General features: G+C 38.4%; 4 protein-coding genes across 6 annotated transcripts; 2 read left to right on the top strand and 2 right to left on the bottom strand.

The window, feature by feature from the left end:
- Positions 1-4,744: 4,744 nt before the first annotated feature.
- On the bottom strand, positions 4,745-7,930 carry LOC103976491 (transcription factor bHLH30). Its single transcript, XM_009391710.3, has 2 exons — positions 7,124-7,930; positions 4,745-5,439 (listed from the first exon to the last, which is right to left on the bottom strand). Exons 1-2 carry the CDS (start codon positions 7,397-7,399, stop codon positions 4,957-4,959), a joined length of 759 nt encoding a protein of 252 aa, XP_009389985.2. The 5' UTR covers positions 7,400-7,930; the 3' UTR covers positions 4,745-4,956.
- Positions 7,931-8,823: 893 nt separating this feature from the next.
- Positions 8,824-9,338, bottom strand: LOC135631402 (uncharacterized). Its single transcript, XM_065139055.1, has one exon. The coding sequence runs from the start codon at positions 9,326-9,328 to the stop codon at positions 8,915-8,917; it is 414 nt and encodes a 137-aa protein (XP_064995127.1). The 5' UTR covers positions 9,329-9,338; the 3' UTR covers positions 8,824-8,914.
- A 912-nt stretch (positions 9,339-10,250) lies between these two features.
- LOC103976597 (non-specific lipid-transfer protein A-like) lies at positions 10,251-10,837 on the top strand. The gene is made up of 2 exons (XM_009391863.2): positions 10,251-10,594; positions 10,828-10,837. Exons 1-2 carry the CDS (start codon positions 10,251-10,253, stop codon positions 10,835-10,837), a joined length of 354 nt encoding a protein of 117 aa, XP_009390138.2.
- A 5,499-nt stretch (positions 10,838-16,336) lies between these two features.
- On the top strand, positions 16,337-18,323 carry LOC135630862 (NAC domain-containing protein 76-like). 3 transcript variants are annotated; one of them, XM_065138114.1, is made up of 5 exons: positions 16,337-16,748; positions 16,828-17,001; positions 17,126-17,397; positions 17,474-17,999; positions 18,106-18,323. In XM_065138114.1, exons 1-4 carry the CDS (start codon positions 16,604-16,606, stop codon positions 17,966-17,968), a joined length of 1,086 nt encoding a protein of 361 aa, XP_064994186.1. In that variant the 5' UTR covers positions 16,337-16,603; the 3' UTR covers positions 17,969-17,999; positions 18,106-18,323. The 3 variants fall into 3 exon arrangements, with proteins under 3 accessions (XP_064994186.1, XP_064994185.1, XP_064994188.1); XM_065138113.1 differs by having other exon boundaries at positions 17,474-18,323; XM_065138116.1 differs by having other exon boundaries at positions 16,657-16,748; positions 16,832-17,001; positions 17,474-18,323.
- Positions 18,324-19,284: the final 961 nt, after the last annotated feature.

The raw sequence follows: 19,284 nt of genomic DNA, 5'->3' as shown, positions 1-19,284 counted from the left end.
TCATATCTATGTCATAGTTGCAAATACTTGAATGATGCTATAAACAATGTTATGCCATCCTTGCATCACCAAGAGATATGTGAACATGTGCTATAGTTTGCATCATATCTTGATTTGATATCCTATTTTGTGAAGTAAATGCAAACTTGCTAGAAAATCTCAAATGTGTGCATCATGTAAAAAGTCCTTCGTAGCTTTATATGTTTACATGATGAACAGTTACAAACACCATAATACAAACGTGATGATGAATGTCAAGCTTTGACATCATCCTTGAAGAGATACATCATGATAGGTATCATGATGGGAGTATTGATAAGTTTAACTGATCTAACTTATCAATACGTCACTTGAATTCTTAGTCTTGAATTCAAGGTTGACTTATCTCAACTATGGCATATAGACAGGGGGAGTTAAGGATAACTCCATTATCAATTGATTGTCATCATCAAAAAGGGGGAGATTGTTGAATCTCGGATTTTGATGATGAAGTCAATTGTCATTTGTTGTCTAATCTATGTGTTGAGATAAGTGTGCAGGATTAACTACGATAAGAGTAAGACAAGCAGCAGGTGTTGCGCCGGAGTCAAGATCATGATCACGTTGGGAGTTCGAGAGTTCGACGGAAGTTCGGACGGTCGTCGGAGGTTCAGCGAGGACAGATCCGAGAAGTCCAGAAGCTTGCCAAGCGAAGCTCGTCAGAACTCGCCAAGTGGATCGTCGCAAAGTCCAGGAGTATGCCGGATGTCCGCAGAAGGATCACCGAGGGTTATCGGTTGATCGACGGAAGTTGGCCGGAAACTCGCCGGAAGAAGCGATTGACGCATCGGAGCAAAGCTGCAGAAGTTGTCTTAGAGTTAATCGTAGTTAGCATGATGATTAAGCATGAAAATGGGAGGTGATCCCATTAGCTTAATCTTGGGGCAATTGGGCCCCTGAAAAGATTCAAAGTGGGCCGAATGGAGTGAACCATTCAGACCCTGATTGCACCAGGAGGTGCAACCGCCCCAGCCAGGAGGTGCAACCGCCTGGGCTGTGGGGTTGGGAGGTGCAACCGCCCCAGCCAGGAGGTGCAACCGCCAGGGCTGCGAGGCTGGGAGGTGCAACCGCCCCAGCCGAGAGGTGCAACCGCCCAGAGCTCAGTCTACGAGCTAGACTGGGCGGTGCAACCTCCTCTGCCAAGAGGTAGCACCGCCAGAGCTCAAGTTTCGAGCTCTGCCAGGCGATGCAACCACCAAGCTCAGCCTTCGAGCTCTGGCAGAGAGGTGCATCAGCCTGAGCTCAGTCTCGAGCCCTGCCAGGTGATGCAATCACCGAGCTCAGTCTTCGAGCTCTGGCAGAGAGGTGCATCAGCCTGAGCTCAGTTTGGAGCTCTGCCAGGTGATGCAACCACCGAGCTCAGTTTAGAGCTCTGCCAGGTGATGCAATCACCAAGCTCAGTCTTCGAGCTCTGCCAGGTGATGCAATCACCGAGCTCAGTCTTCGAGCTCTGGCAGAGAGAAGCAATCGCCTGAGCTCAGTCTTCGAGCTCTGCCAGGCGGTGCCACCTCTCCAGTCAAGAGGTGCAACCGCCTGATCCCAGAATTCTGGGATTTGATCGATTTGATCGTTTTGAGCTCCAAATTTGAACTGGGTTGGGGCCTATAAATACCCCACCCATTCAGCACTGAAATGACATAGATACACACCGAATTCTTGATCTTTTCAGTGATTCTAAGAGCTCAAATTTGTGTAAAGTCCTAAAGTTCTCCTCCTTCTGTTCTTCAAGTCTTGAGTTGTAAAGAGAGGAGAGAAAGGATCTGTAAAGGTTGTCTCCTGAGCCTGTCAAAAGGAGAGAAACTGTAAAAGGGCAGTTAGCCTTCGCCCATTGAAGGAAGGCAGCTAGTTGACGTCGGCAACCTCGTCGGTGGAGGAAGCCAAAAGTGGAGTAGGTCAAGGCTGACCGAACCACTCTAAATCTCTGGTTTGCGTTTATTTTTGAGCACTTTATCATTACTGCAAACCTCCTCCATTACTACTGCTCTCTGCGCTTTCACGAACAAGTTCTAAGTGCTGTTCTTTCAGAATCTGCATTCAAACGTAAATCGTGTTTTCGTACGATCTTCACACTGCAGTTTACGCTTACATTCGGACTCCATTTATAACTGCAAATTGCTTTCTACGTAAAACGCTTTTCAAGGTTCAAAACTGCTTTTAAACGCAAAACTACATTTAGACGTAAATCTGAGTTTAGACGTAAATCTGCGTTTAGACGTAAAACTACGTTTAGACGTAAATCTGCGTTTTGACGTAAAACTGCGTTTGAACGTAAAACTGAGTTTAGACGTAAACTGCGCTTAGACGCAAACTGCGCTTAGACGCAAACTGTGTTTAGACGCAAACTGCGCTTAGACGCAAAACTGCACTTAGACGCAAACTGCACTGTGATTCTGCTTTTATATCGAAATCATTTTTTATCGGACGAACGCAGCTTTAGCTTTTAAATTGCTGTAAGATTTCCGCTGCACTAATTCACCCCCCCCCTCTTAGTGCTCTCGATCCTAACATTATAAAGGGACTTCCATAATGATTAATTTAGCTTATACCTTTTCTTTTCGGACAAATCTTATAGTCCTCTTCATATAATATTTTTCACTAAAGAAATAGCATTTTAATGTGAATATTTTTTTATGAGTTTATATAGTATTTATAAACTAAGTTGATTTATTTGATAAATTATGTTTCAACTTTTTATTATTACCCTCTTCTCCAGTGGTACTCAAAATATTATGAATCTTTTCTATTTTAATCTTAATTATTTTTAAACATATATACCGGTCAATTCATTTAAATTTTACTTATCTATCTTATAATGAGGCCAAATATAGAAGGAAGAGAATTAAAAATAAATTATGCTCGAAGAACTCATCTAAATTTATACCCAATATTTTTAAGTTTTGTATTTTTGTTAGTCATAACGATAATATATCATAGAACTTCACTAATATTGTAATGTTGAGTTATAGCCAGTTTTTCCATTTAAGGTATCAATTATTGATTTACCAATAACTTTAATTCAATTATTTAATTTCTCAATGTATTAATTATATTTTATAATAAAATCTAAATATTATTAGTAATTATTAAAATTGAGCCTTTTAGACCCTTTTCAAAGTTATTTAATAATTATTAAAGTTTGTGATCCTTTCAACAAATAAATTTAACATCTAACTCTTAATACTCAAGCCATTTATAATAATTTAATCTAAAAAATATATTAACATTTATAAGAATACAATGAAGTAAATATCATTGTAACAAAATAATATAATATTAATATTTTAAGTTTTTTAGTAAATATTAAACTATTGATATCACCTCTATTTTATTTTTGGATAAAATATTAATATATCTAATATTCACATAATATTTTATAATTATGAAGGATTGATATCATCATTATCGAATAGAGTTGTTATTATTATATATACAATCATAAACTAAAAGGATACGTAGTATTATCCTACATCATCACATAATTATTCAATGTATATTTTTATTTGAGAATATCTAAATCTCTTAATTATGTATGAATATTATTTTTTAAATATTATTTAAGATTAATTTCTCAATATAATTTTATAAATTTATTAATCCAAGCTACATCGAAAACTACAAGATCAAAACAATAATATAAAATATAATTTAAATATATTTTATAAATAATAAAACATTTATCATAATTTACATCTCATAAACATATCATCTTATGGTACTTTGATAACTACTAGACAAATAAAACATAAGAATATAAATTATAAATAATATTGATTAAAATTTTTTAAGTCTAATTTATATAAAAAATAATTTAATAATAAGAATAAAATAATAATATTATTATTATTAATCATCATAAAAAATTCATATGATAACTATAATCATGATAAAACATAATTCATATCTTTATATAAAAAATAAATATTATTTTATAATTTTAAAATATGTACATGTGAATAATTATATAAATATCTAAAAATCATAATTAAAATTTAATTATCATGCATAAAAAATTTACTACAGAAAGCGATTATGGCAGTGTTAGCAGACGGTCCGGTGGGTAATTCTAGAAGCCAATTGTGAACCAGCGGTGGCAGCAGTAGCAACCATCGGGAAGAAGCATTTGATGGTATCAATTATGGCGTCGGAGTCCAACTAAGGCTACTGCGGAGGAAACTACTACACCTGCTTTTGTCGCCGCCGCCGCCTTCAGAATCGCGGAAGCTTAAAGGCAATGGTAACAACTCGAGGCGCACAGGAAGCAGAGGTGGCGGCGGTCTGTCTTTCTCGTTTCTTTATATATATATATATATATATATATATATATATATATATATATATATATATATATATATATATATATATATATATATAGAGAGAGAGAGAGAGAGAGAGAGAGAGAGAGAGAGAGAGAGAGAGAGAGAAAAGAAGAAGAAAAAGAAAGAAAGAAAAAAAAAAGAGACAAACTGCAACACTATTTGGGAACTAAATCTGTCGACTATAATATATGGGGATTGAAGACACACAATTCGAAAGCCTAAACAACGTTTGCTTCCAAAAAGATATTAAAAATAAGCGTAACAACATCTATCCATTAATGAAGGTGGCTTTATGTGCCTCTATATGTTTCTATTCTCATCGTTTTTGCTGATTTTAATTGTAAATCTCCCTTCCAAACGAGTCCCAGCAAATAAATAGCACATGAAAATGACAAAACAAGTAATATAAATTTAGTCCATCAAGTTCACATACATTGCAGATTTACATGTGAGGAAACCCAATATAACATACATCAAACACCAATTTCTAGTTCAAAGCAGCACTATTGACATACTTAAGCTGTGGTAGATAAAACAGTCCATGTAAAAGAAGCATCACATCATATCAGGTGCAAGCAGTGCAACTATATGCTTCAACTCCTCAATGTAATAGTCCTGAAGCGGAGCTCGATGACTCCAACAGTGAGATTTTTTGCCTTTTGTTAGCAAATGTGGCCCTCGGCAGAAAGTCCACTTGTGAATTGATTCTCTCGAGTATGGACTTCAGAGCCTGGTGAACAGAAGCCACAAAATGATGCCTGTCGATGTTTCTGGAGTTTTTCGCAGATCTCATCACAAACACGTTTTTGATTCGACCACCTAAAGTTGAAATCTCGGCTCTAATAGTTTGAAGATGCAAGCTGTGAAGTGTTTGTCTTAGATCTGCAAGGATCCATGGCCGGTCCTCACAACATAGACATGCTTTGACCATAAAACCGCCGGTGCTCATTGCATCTCCTTGAACTTCAACCCTCACCTCATCGGTATCAGATGGAATGGTGTAGCCTTTGCTGATTTCTACAGCATTCCTCTTGAGTTTCTTTACATGACCAATGACTTCGGCCAACAAGGCAGCTTTGTCCAACTGCAAGAAGTAACCACTACCTTTTAATAAAATATGTCTTAAAATGTAGTCAATATTACTAACCAATTTATTGATCAATCAAAAAAGCAACAATTTATCGATATATTAATAATTCCACTGGTTTCTTCAATGAAAAGATTTTGCACTCATAGACATGCTTTGTCAAGAGAATAGTTGGTTCTTAAAGTGCAAGATGACATAGAATCTTAAGCTGTTGATGGATTAGGTATCCAATGATAATATTGAAATAGGTCTTCAAAAAATTAGATGTAAAAGTCATAATAGATAGATAAGTATTCTAGAAAAAAATATAAAATATTAAGTTCTATAATCCTCATCATATATAAAGTAAACATCTTCCATATATCAGATGTTAAAAACTATCTGATTAATCTTGGAAAGGTAGATGACTAAGGAACGCCCTTACCATTTTCTGGATCACAGTCAACAGAGGACTCAATTGAAGAAACAGAATAGGACATAGAGCATAAGCAAAATCCAGGAAAGCAAAAAAAACTACGACTTTAGATAAAGGTAGCTAGGATCATGAACAACAAAATACAAAACCGAACTCCAATTTTAAATTCATGATGGAAATTCAACAAACCATGCAACAAGAAAAGAATATTACAGTTTGAAGAATTAGAACAAAGGGCATGAGTGAAAGCAACAGGGAATAAAGATTGTAGCTCTTGATAAGCGTAGATACTATCTAGGACCATAAACAAAGGACAAAATAAAAATACAATAAAGAGGAGTCCCATCCATCAAGAAAATGCATGTCTCACGACAAAAAATCTTTACGATCAATGATCTTGATATCAACTGTCCACATCTTCTACTACCAAATACTAATTCTTAAAACTCACTGGGAGTGTGAATTAATTAAAACAGCACATGAACCTCAAGAAATAGTGCACACTCAAAATAGTGGTTGAATGGAGTAGAGTAAGACCCAAACCTATGAAAAGCCGAAAAAGGTGAACATTAACTCGCTCATCCTAATATTCGAAAACCAAGGATTTACTTGGGGAATGCCTCCTTGTTGATTGGGCCTTGTCGTGCGACACGATAATGTCAACAACAAAGTTTCATGAAAGCAAGGAAAAATTAGAAGAACAATGAGTGTTAGGCTTGCGTATGTTGGCTAGGTTGATCCTTAGTAAACACTGGTGATTTGAGAAATAACATAAGATCGGCTTTTTCTTCTTCATAGAATCTCAGAATAGGTGCTTTACATAGATACTCTTTGAAACTGATAAGTTCAGTGAATAGCTCCAGAGTAGTTTCTCTCTATTTGACTTTCACTTCCTACTGTTCGAATTTTCTCAAACACCCAACCATATCAGACTAAACAAAACCAAGAATCTAACCTATGCCAATGAAGCAAAGAGGCACACCTATAACTACAACACAATTTTTAGAGGCAGGAGAGGTTTATATACAACATAGGCAAATTGAAAGGGACATATAAAAGAAAATTAAAATTTCTCCTCCAAATCATAGAGATGCCAATAACCTCAACCATGTCAAAGACTGGTCAAGTTCACAGGGTTCACATAAACAGAAGAACAAATCAAGGTTTTAAATCAAGTTGTGAAGTGGTGTTGACAGAACCTCCACAGCACAAGGCAAGCAGGCACCGAAGCAAACAAAGAAGAACAAAGAGAAAGCGACCACCAACCTTGTCGGCGCAGGGGACCATGCTCCTCAGCACGGCAAGGTGGCCATTTATCCTCTCCCTCCGCCGCCTCTCGGCCTCGCAGTGGCTCTTCATCGCCATCGCCGTTTTGGCGTCCAGAGCCCCTCCGCCCTCGAGCCTCGAAGGCGCCCCCACAAGGTTACTCCTTTCCTGATCCAACACGACCGAGGACGAAGACCCATCCGTTCCAGAACTGAACCCCAGACCATTAGGAAACCCTCTAAAGAACCCCGGATCCCCATCTGGAAGAGAACCCATAGCTGGAACAACAACAGCGGCAACCACGCGGGAAACAAAGACAGATCCAAACGCAAGAACTCGAACAAGAAGAAGAAGAAGAAGAAGAAGAGGGGGAAGGAAGGGAAGGCGACTTAAAAATCCAAGCCTTCTCTGCTGGAACTCAAGAACCGGGAGGGCGGTTCGGCGGGCAGGACCAGAGGGGGAGCCTCAGCCGCCGCAGCTTCCTCACCTCGCCCTCTACCTGCTCGCCAACGACGGATCCAGTAACTCGTCTTCTTATAACCCACTCGATCGCTTCCATCACGAGAGAAAACGGGAGAATTGGAGGCAGAGACTAACAGGCGGCGGGTTTCATCTTCGGACTCCTATTGAAATCGATCATTTCTCCTTCTTTCTCGTCCGATCTCAAGCTGTGTAGCTCGGAATCGTAGGAAGGGCGATACCTTCTTATCGCCGGCGAGAAACGGAAACCGCAAGAGGAAAACGAGAGAAAAGCAGTATTTGCTATAGTTTAATGGCACGACGTGATCTTAAGGAGCATTGAGAACGCAGCAGTCATGTGCTTTAGTTTAATGTCGGGCTGCTACTAATTGGATCCGCCTTTATATATATTTCACCATGGAATACTTTCCAATCAAATTCTACTTATAAGAATGTCATGGACTCTATATATCCAAGCTTTATTATTATTATTATTATTATTATTATTATTATTATTATTATTATTATTATTATTATTATTATTATTATTATTATTATTATTATTATTATTATTATTATTATTATTATTATTATTATTATTATTGGGGGTTGAACAAGTCAACCGGTTTGGTCAACGATAGCCACCCATCAAGCAACACATCGATTGATCAATTGTTCTTCACTTGAAGTCTGTGTGGGCCACATTAACCATGTTTAGCATCCAAATTGTTGTCGCCGCTCCCTCCAATTTGATAACATAAACTAATGATATGCTCCACTATGATCTCCCCCCCCCCCCCCCTAAAGAACAATGAGCAAAGTGGATGCCTCATCTTTAAGTATAGACTTCATGGTTTGGTGCATCAACTTTTTATATCAATATTTCTTTAATCTGCAACTTCCACCCATCTTTAGGGTTGTAGATAAGGTTTAACACTTGTATTTAATTAAGATATGTGATTAAGGATTGGGTATGTGGCATAGGCATTCATTATATTGCATTGCCCTAGTGAGATGCTGACGTGGAGAAGATGATAATGGACATTTAGACGGTGTGTCGCTTCCAGCTTGACACTAAGTTGAATGACCTGTCGTCCTACATGTCATTGGATAGCCACTTGTGATAATATGAAAAGTGTGGACGTGTTGGAGAATCGAAATCACCCTTAATAGACATACAATTAGAAAACATGAAACATGATAACAGAGAGCCTTCTTCTCCATGTTTTCTTATTCCCTTTGTGACCCCCCAAGCAGAGATCAGAAACTAGTAGTAGTAACACCCACCCAACCACTCCATGGACGGAAGGGCAAAACACAGCTCCTCCTCCCCTACTGGCCCAAGGCGAAGGCCTCGACAGGGAAGGTCTTGGTGACGCCTGCGAGGCTCTTGAAGTGGATCTTCCCGGTGGCCGGGTCCTCGTTCATGGTGATCTCGTGGACGGGAGGCCACAGCAGCAGCTCCTTCGCCTTCACCCCCTTCAGCTTCCTGATACGGCCCTTCTCCACGTAGCCGTGGATCAGCTTGTCGTAGCTCACGAGCTTGCTCACCATCTTGAAGTTGTGCTCCACCTTGCTCTTCTGCACGATCCACATGTAGCCGGTGGCACTCACGAAGCCCACCTCGACGACGTCGGCCAGCGGGAGGAGGCCCATGGGGAGGCCGAACTCCTCCAGGAGGGACAGCGCCTGCCTCATGCCCTCCTCGTGGCCCTCCTTCACGACGCCGCCTTCCTTCTCGGCCATGGCTTCACGGTGGTCGATGCAGGTTGCTTTGAAGGTGATACAACCCCCAAGCGTATATAAGGAGGGAGAAGTGAGAGAGAAGACGAATGACAGTGTCATTGGGCTCATCGGCAAGGATTGGAATCCAGCATCGTGTGATCCCCAAACGGCGCATATGAAATGCACAACGCGACATGCAAACGAAGGCCGGCGAATGCGAACTCCACGAGGATATATATATACACACACACACACAAAGCTATAATTTCAATGTGATGTTTGACATTATGATGTAACAAATATACAATCATCTGATAGACTAATAATGATATTATATTTTTAGATAAAAACAACTCCGTATAATAACAAATGGTTTTTTCAACGCTATCAAATATTGCAAAGATCGTAATAACAAATGAGATCTACAGTTTCTAAGTAGTGTAGTTAAGAAGAAGAAGAAGAAGAAGAAGAAGAAGAAGAAGAAACATATATAAGATAATTTAAACTTTCTAAATTATCTTTCTTTCTCTTTTGATTTGTTTCTATAGTCGCATACATCAACGTTGACTCTGATGTTAGTATCAATTAATTATGTGTCTGCCAAATATATCAAATCACAAAATAGATGATCATACATAATAGTATAGCTTGATTGGGGTATACATATCCATCAAATCTCTCGTACGCTTGTGATTATGTCGAGATAGCTCATGCAAAATCCGATCCGATTCAAAATCTCTGATCTGATGACACTTCGATTGGAATCTTTGTCCTGATTTAATTGCATCAAATCGGTAATTGCCTGATTAACCTCTATCATACAACAAATCACGGCATTCTACTCCCTCTCTCTTTCCTGCATATATACATTGCCTGCTTGCGTGGTTTGTTGCAGTCGTCGCAGTTTGTCCTTGTGCGAGTGTAGTGCTTCTTCTGTACGCGCATGGCTCGTCTCTTGTTTCTCGTAGCGATTCTGGCGGCTGCCATGCTGAGGGCGTCGTCGGACACGCACACGGACTGCGGGATAGCGCAGACGGCGTTCGGTGAATGCGTGCCGTACGTGACCGGGAAAGACCCGTCGCTCTCGGACCAGTGTTGCAGCGGCGTCAAGAGCATCAAGGAGCTGACACCCACGGTGGAGGACCGCCGGGCGATCTGTGCATGCCTCGTCCAAGAGCTCAAAGATGCCGGAGGTTCTGTCGACTCGTCAAAGGCCAGCGGCCTTGCGGGGGCTTGTGGCGTCTCCACTAACGTCATCCCCACCAGCCTCAGCTTTGACTGCTCCAAGTAAGAACCCGTTTCTCTGTTTCTCTCCGTTGCATGCTCGATTACTGTTATTCCATGCAAGCAAATGATTAAGTAGTTGTTGTAAATTTACATTTAGTCTCGTGTTTGAGAAAGATTAAGCAATTGCATATTTTCTCAAAATCATAATTTTGTCTAAGAGAAACATCATATACAGACAGGCAAAAGTTTTATATTGACTTTGAATTGATATATTATTGTTGTGTTTTTCGCAGGATTGCATGACTTGGAAAGTACGTGTAGGAGACCGAGAGATGGAAGAGATATTTATATGCATGTCTCTTTGTGTTGGGAAATATATCGAATAATAGTGAATCAACTTGGCTGAACTTTATTTTCGTTTTGCACAGGAAATTGACTTTACTTCTACCAAATATGCACTGAGACAAGAATGTTCAAATGTTGATCTAATCTATCATCCACCAATCTACAATTAAAACAACAAAGAAAGTAATTATTTGGAAAATTTGGAAGGCTCTCACCTCAATTCAGAAGCTTTGTGATACATACTCTTAATAAACTTGGAAAGAGTAATACTATCAATTTTGTTGGTTTTATAATAAGCATAGCAATCTTGAAATAGATTTGGTTCAATTGATAATCAATCTTCAAACATTATTAATTTTGTTTGATGGAAAACACCTTTCATCAATTGAAAGAGTTCAGACCCATATGCTCTGAACTCTCTACAGATTCAGCATACTAACTGCCAAAAGAGCTTGCTCTTCTTCTTCTTCTTCTTCTTCTTCTTCTTCAAGTGTCATAGTAAACTTCTTGCGACTCCCTAATCAACCTTGCTTGCATATTGCATTGTTGGGATAAAGAGATTCGCAGTTTGCCAAATGTCAGGCTGACTGAGATTAGAATTAGTCTTTGCTTCATCATTTGAACTGGAGTAACTTTTCTTGAGAAACAAAAGTTCTTCTCACATTTTGCACCACTTCCTATCCAAGAAACTGAACTCATCAACAAGCATATGAATGAGTTCATCCACATTAAGACATAAAGTACCTCATGAGCTCTTGCCATATATATAATGTGAGATCACTCACATTTCTATGTAACTTGTGTTTGTTGAAATGCATGCCTTTTAATCCTTTTGGACAGAGTGGTTCTTAGGTTCGTATAGTTTCTTTCCTTGATCTGCAAGTTCTTGTCCCTGTGGCTGTAGCACAATTACTTTTTCTTCTACAACACCATTTATAGGGAGTTGATTTTGCATCGAATCGATAAGCATTTCATTATGTTGAGAAACTAAAGCTAAACATAGCCGAAATATTGTCAAGCTTTGCTACGGAAGCAAATGTTTCTTCCAAATCAACATCATTACATTTCTGAATTGAGCCATCAGACCTCTTGTGGATCCATTTCAGCTCCACAAGTTTTTTCTCCTCTTCGAAACATCGTGCCACTGCAATCATTTCGTAGCTTCTTCAAAGGACTTTGATGTCTCATAGATTCATTTGATGATCTCCATTTTCATGGAGGGGTTTTGGAGGAAGAAGAGCTTGGGAGAGTTGGAACCTGATGAAGCCTAGTGTTGCTCAGTTTTAATTGCGAAAGAGCTGGAATCATTATCGTCTTCATCAACATGTTAAATTAGAGCAATCAATTACTCATCATCTTCTTCGTTAGAACTTGATAGTGCTGCATCACAGCTAATCAGTAACTTCTTAGTGAGACGATCATAAGACATGGAGTCTTTAATTTATGTATTGCACTCTACTGTCGTTTTGTTATGAGAAACATAGCCAAAGACTTCAAAATGAGTTGCCTTTGTCTTCCACACATACACTGCTTCAAATGGAGTTTGATGATGCAATGTGGATGTATATGCTCAAGTACGAATTGCTTGAGAACACTTTTAAATATCTTTACCAAGCCAATGCTTTCTCTCAGATTAAAGCATGCTGAGAAGTGCATTTTGGATGCCAATCTTGACAAGAAAATTCTTCTTAGACAAATCACCATGATTTACCTACAACATCTTCATAACAAGTCCTCTTTTCTTCTCATCTGACTTCTCCTCCCATATCATTCTGCCATAGCCATCAATAAAGATAGATAATAAAATAGCTATTGTTACCAATTTATGCACATATTGGCCAAGAAAAACCTGTTATAGCCAAACTCCAAAGAATTTTCTCAAATCATATGTTTGCTATGTTAAATCCTCCCTATATTCTATGATATATATATTTTTCTTTTTTTGCAACTTCCATCAATTTTCAAGAAATAATCTTTCAAGGTATCACCATCTCCCATGAACGCACCTTCAAACTCGTGAGGATTACATAGAATTATATTTGCTTAATTATTTTTCAAGACTGAATTAATTGAGATAAGATCTTATTACATAGGAGGACTCTAATACACTTTTTTTCTTGAAAAATAAGATATGGGTTATATGGAATACAAATTTTGTTTTCCTATTCTTGAATGAGCATTAGATCTACTCTTTTTCTGTGAGTTTCCAAAATTATATAGAATTTTATTCAGCCATATTTGATGATTCTATAGGATTCTATTTGTTTGTTTGAAGTACATCAATTAAGATAGGGATTTCTTAAGTAAGTTTTCTAAATTAGAATTGTTATAGGAATATTCTTTCTTGCAGAGTAGGATATATACTTAGAAAAATATATCTTATGTAATTGTATGTAAGAAAGGTCACATTGGACAAATATTTTTGTTTTCCATTCCTTCTGTGAGTGCTAAATCTTTTTAATTTAGAGTTTGGATATTGTTAGATAAGTTTCTTTCTTACAAAACTATATATATATATATATATATATATATATATATATATATATATATATATATATATATATATATATATATGTAATTCTATAATAAGATATTTTTACATAATTAGACTGTCAAACAGGTCATAGTCAACAAATTTTTTGTTTTTGTTTTTCCTTACATGTTAGATTGATGTTAGGATTTCTCATGAGCTGACTTTTATTCATCGTTTTCATCCTGAATTTAGCCCCAATAAAGTTAAGTTTGAGATTGATTTCTAACTTTATTTTTGTATCATCAGACAATTGACTGAGTTTGACTTGAGATTACACAAACATAAGCCTAATTCTCAATGAGCTATATATGTGTCATAATTAAATAATTTTATCAAACTATGACTGCTTGATGGTAAATTAGACCACACCATAAATAAATCTATAGTACTGAAGTTAAGCTTAAATTTTACATTTAGAAAATTTCTATACTTCATACTTCACATTCAAAATAAATAATAATTATATACATGCTATAATCTAATCAAACTGTATCATCAATTTTGATTTTTTCATGAACTCATACTCATTCATCAATAGCCCTAAAGAGGTACAACATAGATTCAACAATGTGATATGATCTGTTCAATAACATATAATCATTTAATGTAAATTGAATTTGTATGTGTTATAAAATGCCTTGATCAATGTATGGTTTAAATTACAAAATGTAGACCCTAACATGTTAATAGTGTGGCTCATTTATCAACCATAGTAAACATAGGTTTTCTATGAATCAAAACTACATGAATAATCATTTAAATTGAAAGTCAGATCTACATTTTCTTTCCTAATCTTGATAATTTTTTCACAAGCTTCCATTGTTCTTCAAACTTTTGTGAGAGCATGAAAAATAGAAAAGTAATGTTAATTTGCTTGGTTCCTTCATACTTGTAGCTTAATACCATCTCCTTCATTAGTGGATCTCCATGAACAAATTACCTTACTTTTAGCCAATAATCATCTCAAGATCAATGATCTATCTAAAAACCGATGAAACATTCTCATTGGTTTTATGCATTAGTTAATTAAGGACAATTTTTTTTATTGAGATACCTTGCTTGTCAATTACGGAAATATCTCAAATTTAGAACGACTAGCAATGCAATTCTTGCATGCGAAGCAATTGCATATGCATATGTTCTAGATTGATTATTTTTGTGAAGCGGCTCGATTGTCAAAAAATTCGGTATCGTAGAATTGTATCGGTCGAAATCGCAATCATGTTAAGCAATGTTTCTAGCATGTGGGAGCTCAAAAACAAATCCAACCTAATTTTAGAATCACAACATGCTACATGCTAGTAGTATCTAGATTTAAATGTTCCTTAAAGTATGTTGTCAAAGTTGTTTTCTACAAGTAGCACCAGATGATCCTTCATCAACAAGACATTTTGTACACATTAATGATGCTAATATATGGTGACAACAATGACACAGCTGTTTTGCAAGCTAATTCTAATGAAGACTATATGTATGATGGCACTCATTTATAAGATTGTCATCGTTACGTAAACTTAGGCACTTTAAATTCACAATCATACACTTCAATCACTCCAACATCTTCTAGGAAAGGATTCCTAAAGAAAGGAGCACAGACTTCCATGTGATGCCATTAGCAAAGAGAATCAACAGCTAAGGAACATCACATACTTGATGATCTTAGCTTCATCCTCACACCAAATGATGGATGATCAAGATATGTACATTATCAGCTCTGAACCGTGTAACGTTGGCCAAAAGATGCGATAATGATTTGAGTAAAAGCTGTGGTTAGGGCAAGGAATAATGTGGCCATGATGTCGTGCAAGCTGTAAAAGCTTTCGTTCGTTCGTTCGTCTCTTCCTTTTAGACTATGCTGTCTACGTATCAAAGTGTTCCACTGAAGGTGAGTCTACATGAGACAAGACACAGTAGGAAATGAAGGGGAAGGGAGAAGGGACAGAGCACAGAAATGTAGGCGAAGAAGAAGGGAAGTCACAGACTAGTAGCTTGTGTAACCTCACCCTTCTCTTATTTCCCCCCTCTTTCTGTCTCTCGCTCTCTCTCTTCCTTCGAGGCTGAGGAGTTGAAAGCCTCCTCCATTTTACATGCTCCCATGCATGTCTTTGCCACCGGCATGCAGGCCCTCGTAAATGTTGAGCCACTGATAATTTTACTGCTAGAAATGCTGTCACTACCAGCTGATGGCATGTATTCATTCTCTTGAGCAAGAAAGGGACCAGTGATTACACATGGAAGTAGGAGCCACATCAAGTTATCTCATCTCTCTCTCTCTCTCTCTCTCTCTCTCGACATCACAAGAATTCTTTGAACGCCTCCGTGTTTGACCGGGAGATGGTGAGGGAGAGATAGCGTAAGAATCCCTTCGACGAGACAATGATGTGCTTTGTTTATTACTGCAAATAACGTAAGAGCTTTTTCTTCTTCTTCTTCTCGGGTGTGGTTGGATTTGAGGCGGCCTCGAAGTGAGGGGCGCGGTGGAGTGCTGCTACGGGATCCTTGCACGTGCAAACCCACACAGACTTCGAGGATCAATCCGCCTCTGTTCTGTTGGCCACGCTGCAGCACGTGCCGCCACAATTCTTCTTCTTGACTGTGCTTTAGGGTTTCCGAACGCCCTCTCATCGTCTCACCAATAACTCCATAACTTGAGACAGAAAGTAACAGGACAAGTAGGTCCTGGAAATCATGTTACTGTAAAATGTGTATGAGAACTCATAAATCAAGAATTATGAGGATCAATATGTTAGTTGACTGGGGCACTGGAGATTAGACCATATTATTGAATGGTATCTGAGGTCTCCATGAATCCATTTCTTGAGAGGGGAGAACTAAAATAAGGTGGAAATATCAGATCTGCATGAGGGAAAAGGCTATGGTGCATAAAATAGGCCTCATATGGGGTGGGGTTGGGGGAACAGAAGGTGAATGAAGAATAGAAGAGGAATATGGAATGAGAGAGAGACCTCATTCTCTTTGATATCTATCTCTACTGGTTATTGGCGGTCTGCATGCATGTTTCCTCATTCACCGTGAGACTCTTCCCAAGCAGGTCTCCTCTTCAAAAGACAACTCCCCTTCTTCACGTAGGACTCTCCATATGATCCAAAACCCATGCACTCTCACTGTCACCCTAACCCTAGCTTGACCAGTATATTATTTACCGCAACCTGCATCATATTATATTTGCTATGGTTGCTTGCTGTGAGTGTGTCCTACGCTTACCACCCTCTCCCTTAAAGCCCATCTCCTGGAAGAACAAGTTGCCTCTTGGCTTACCTTACTGTCCCTTGCTGCTGGTGTTCGGAGCAGATCAAGAAGCCCGGTTCTCTCAAGGTGTGTCTCTTTTTCTGTGTTCTTCTGTGTACAGTCCATGCTAAGATATGAACCATGAGAGATGTCTGCTTTGCTTTAGCAAGTATGATGCCGAGCAACGGGCAGCTATCGATCCCTCCGGGCTTCCGGTTTCACCCTACAGATGAGGAGCTGCTGTATTATTACTTGAGGAAGAAGGTGGCATATGAAGCTATTGATCTTGATGTCATAAGAGATATCGACATCAACAAGCTCGAGCCATGGGACCTCAAAGGTTTAGTCGAATGAGCTTCATCTCCCTTTGCTTCTCTCTGTGATATGATCCATGAGCTTCTTGAAACGGTATTAAAAGAGATGCGTCATCATAGTCTTCATAGATTTCCTTTGATTCATTGCAGAGAAGTGCAGAATTGGGTCTGGGCCTCAAAATGAGTGGTACTTCTTCAGCCACAAAGACAAGAAGTACCCGACCGGGACTCGAACCAACCGAGCAACAACCGCAGGATTCTGGAAGGCCACCGGGAGAGACAAAGCTATCCACCTTAGCAGCTCCAAGAGGATTGGCATGAGGAAAACCCTAGTGTTCTACACCGGGAGAGCTCCCCATGGACAGAAGACCGATTGGATCATGCATGAGTATCGCCTGGAAGACAGAAACCCAGACATCCAGGTACCACGTGACCGATCAAGCCTGACAAGTTCCAATATCTGAATCTAACCAAGAGAGATGTTTTCTGTCGATGTAGGAAGATGGATGGGTTGTGTGCAGAGTCTTCAAGAAGAAGAACTACCAAAGGGGCATTCCTCCAGAAGCAGTCATGGAAGAAGACCAGTTCAGTCCTTGGAAGGCAAGTGGATCTGTTCCAGCAGATCAGAAGCAAAGCATCCAAACCCCATACGACCTCTCATTCAATGCCTCCATGCATCTCCCTCAGCTCTTGAGCTCTGAGGCCACAATCTCACCCTTTGTGCCACCACTCTCCATCAACTCTCTGGACCTCGAGTGCTCTCAGAACCTCATGAAACTGACAACAGGAGGAGGAGCTCTTCTTCCACATGATAGGTTTCCTGGGGAGTGGTCAATCTTGGACAAGCTTCTGGCTTCTCATCAAGACCTAGACCAGCTGTTTCAGAGCAAGTGCAATCCACCTTCTCAGCTCCTGGACATGGCGACATCGGTCCATAGGAATCCTTTCCAGTATCTTGGCTGTGAGGCTGATCTACTGAAGTTCTCTAACTAAGATTGCGATGGATTTCTGCAAATGTTTGGAGGTTTGTGGTTTCAGATGTATATAGATTTAGCACTGTTTGGACTTTGGACGATGATAACTTCATGTTTGCCTTTGCCCTAAGTGGTGCAATTGTCTACTTCATGCAGATGCATATCCAGTGTTTGTTCCAGAGAAATGGCAAACCCTAGTTTCTCTTGGAAATGCTTTTGCTCCCTGAGAGCATGCTGAAATCAATTAGATCATTGTGGCTCAAATAGATTGCCGTCCTGCACATGATACCATTTAAAGTGCCGAGTTTGGACTTTCTCTTCTCTTTGTCCAAAAGTTGAATGCTTTTATGATTATAATAACAATGCTCTGCGTTTTTAGAGGAAAACAAAGGCCTCGATATATATACATAATAAGACTAAACTTGTTTATGCAAACCATATTAAATGAATCAAGAATTTGGATGTAAAAATAAGATATTTTTGAGATCATGTGGAAGAGGGGTTGAATCAAGCTTTAGTAAGCGAGCTCCCATTACTCACGTAACATTGTTCTTTCTGTCGGGTGGTGGAGATATTATTTTTGTCCTTACAAGTATTGAAAGTATCACATTGATCAATTATTTCAGATGAGGAAATTGATACATTGTTCATCACTCTATGAATGTAACTTATCATAAATGCCATATTATAGGGTTGGTTGTATATGAATGCCCATAAGTCCAAATATCTTCTTGTATACTCTTGAAAAAGAATATTTATGAGAGCTTTTCCTAGTTTCAAACATCTATATATGTACTTCATTTTCAAACAGGAAGAAATCTGAAAGAACTCATTCTTCAAGAGAGATATATGAGAAATTTTATCTCACTTCTTTCTTTTATCAACCAAACATTTACTCTTTTTTCTTTTTTATTGAGCATTACTTCCATTATGAATATTAGATTGAGCATTTGGATATGATGTCTGTCATTTGATCAAGGTTGGTGAAGCATTCCTATCGATGTCCATCGTGTCGTGGTATATTAAGCGGTATGTATCGATCTGATAGGAGATCGATATATAGATCATCTTGTACCGATGGTCTATGACATATGACCCGATGGTCTATAGATCGATCGAAATCCGATCGATACTGACCTATAATGATTAGTAACAATTAGTTTTTGACTTATACCAGAGATTTGTTAAATTCAAATGGTCTATTTGAACATTTAAGCCAAATCAAAAGATTTTTTAAATCCTTTTTATCCCCTTGTTTATTATTTTTTTAGATTTTTACTGATTTATGAAATGATTAAGCATATTATATGTTTTCAATGTCTAATATGTTGTTTG

This window comes from Musa acuminata, chromosome BXJ3-2 (assembly GCF_036884655.1).
Source record: "Musa acuminata AAA Group cultivar baxijiao chromosome BXJ3-2, Cavendish_Baxijiao_AAA, whole genome shotgun sequence".
NCBI lineage: Eukaryota > Viridiplantae > Streptophyta > Magnoliopsida > Zingiberales > Musaceae > Musa > Musa acuminata.
The sequence above is the reverse complement of the archived record's forward strand: the minus strand, read 5'-3'. Positions and strand labels throughout refer to the sequence as shown.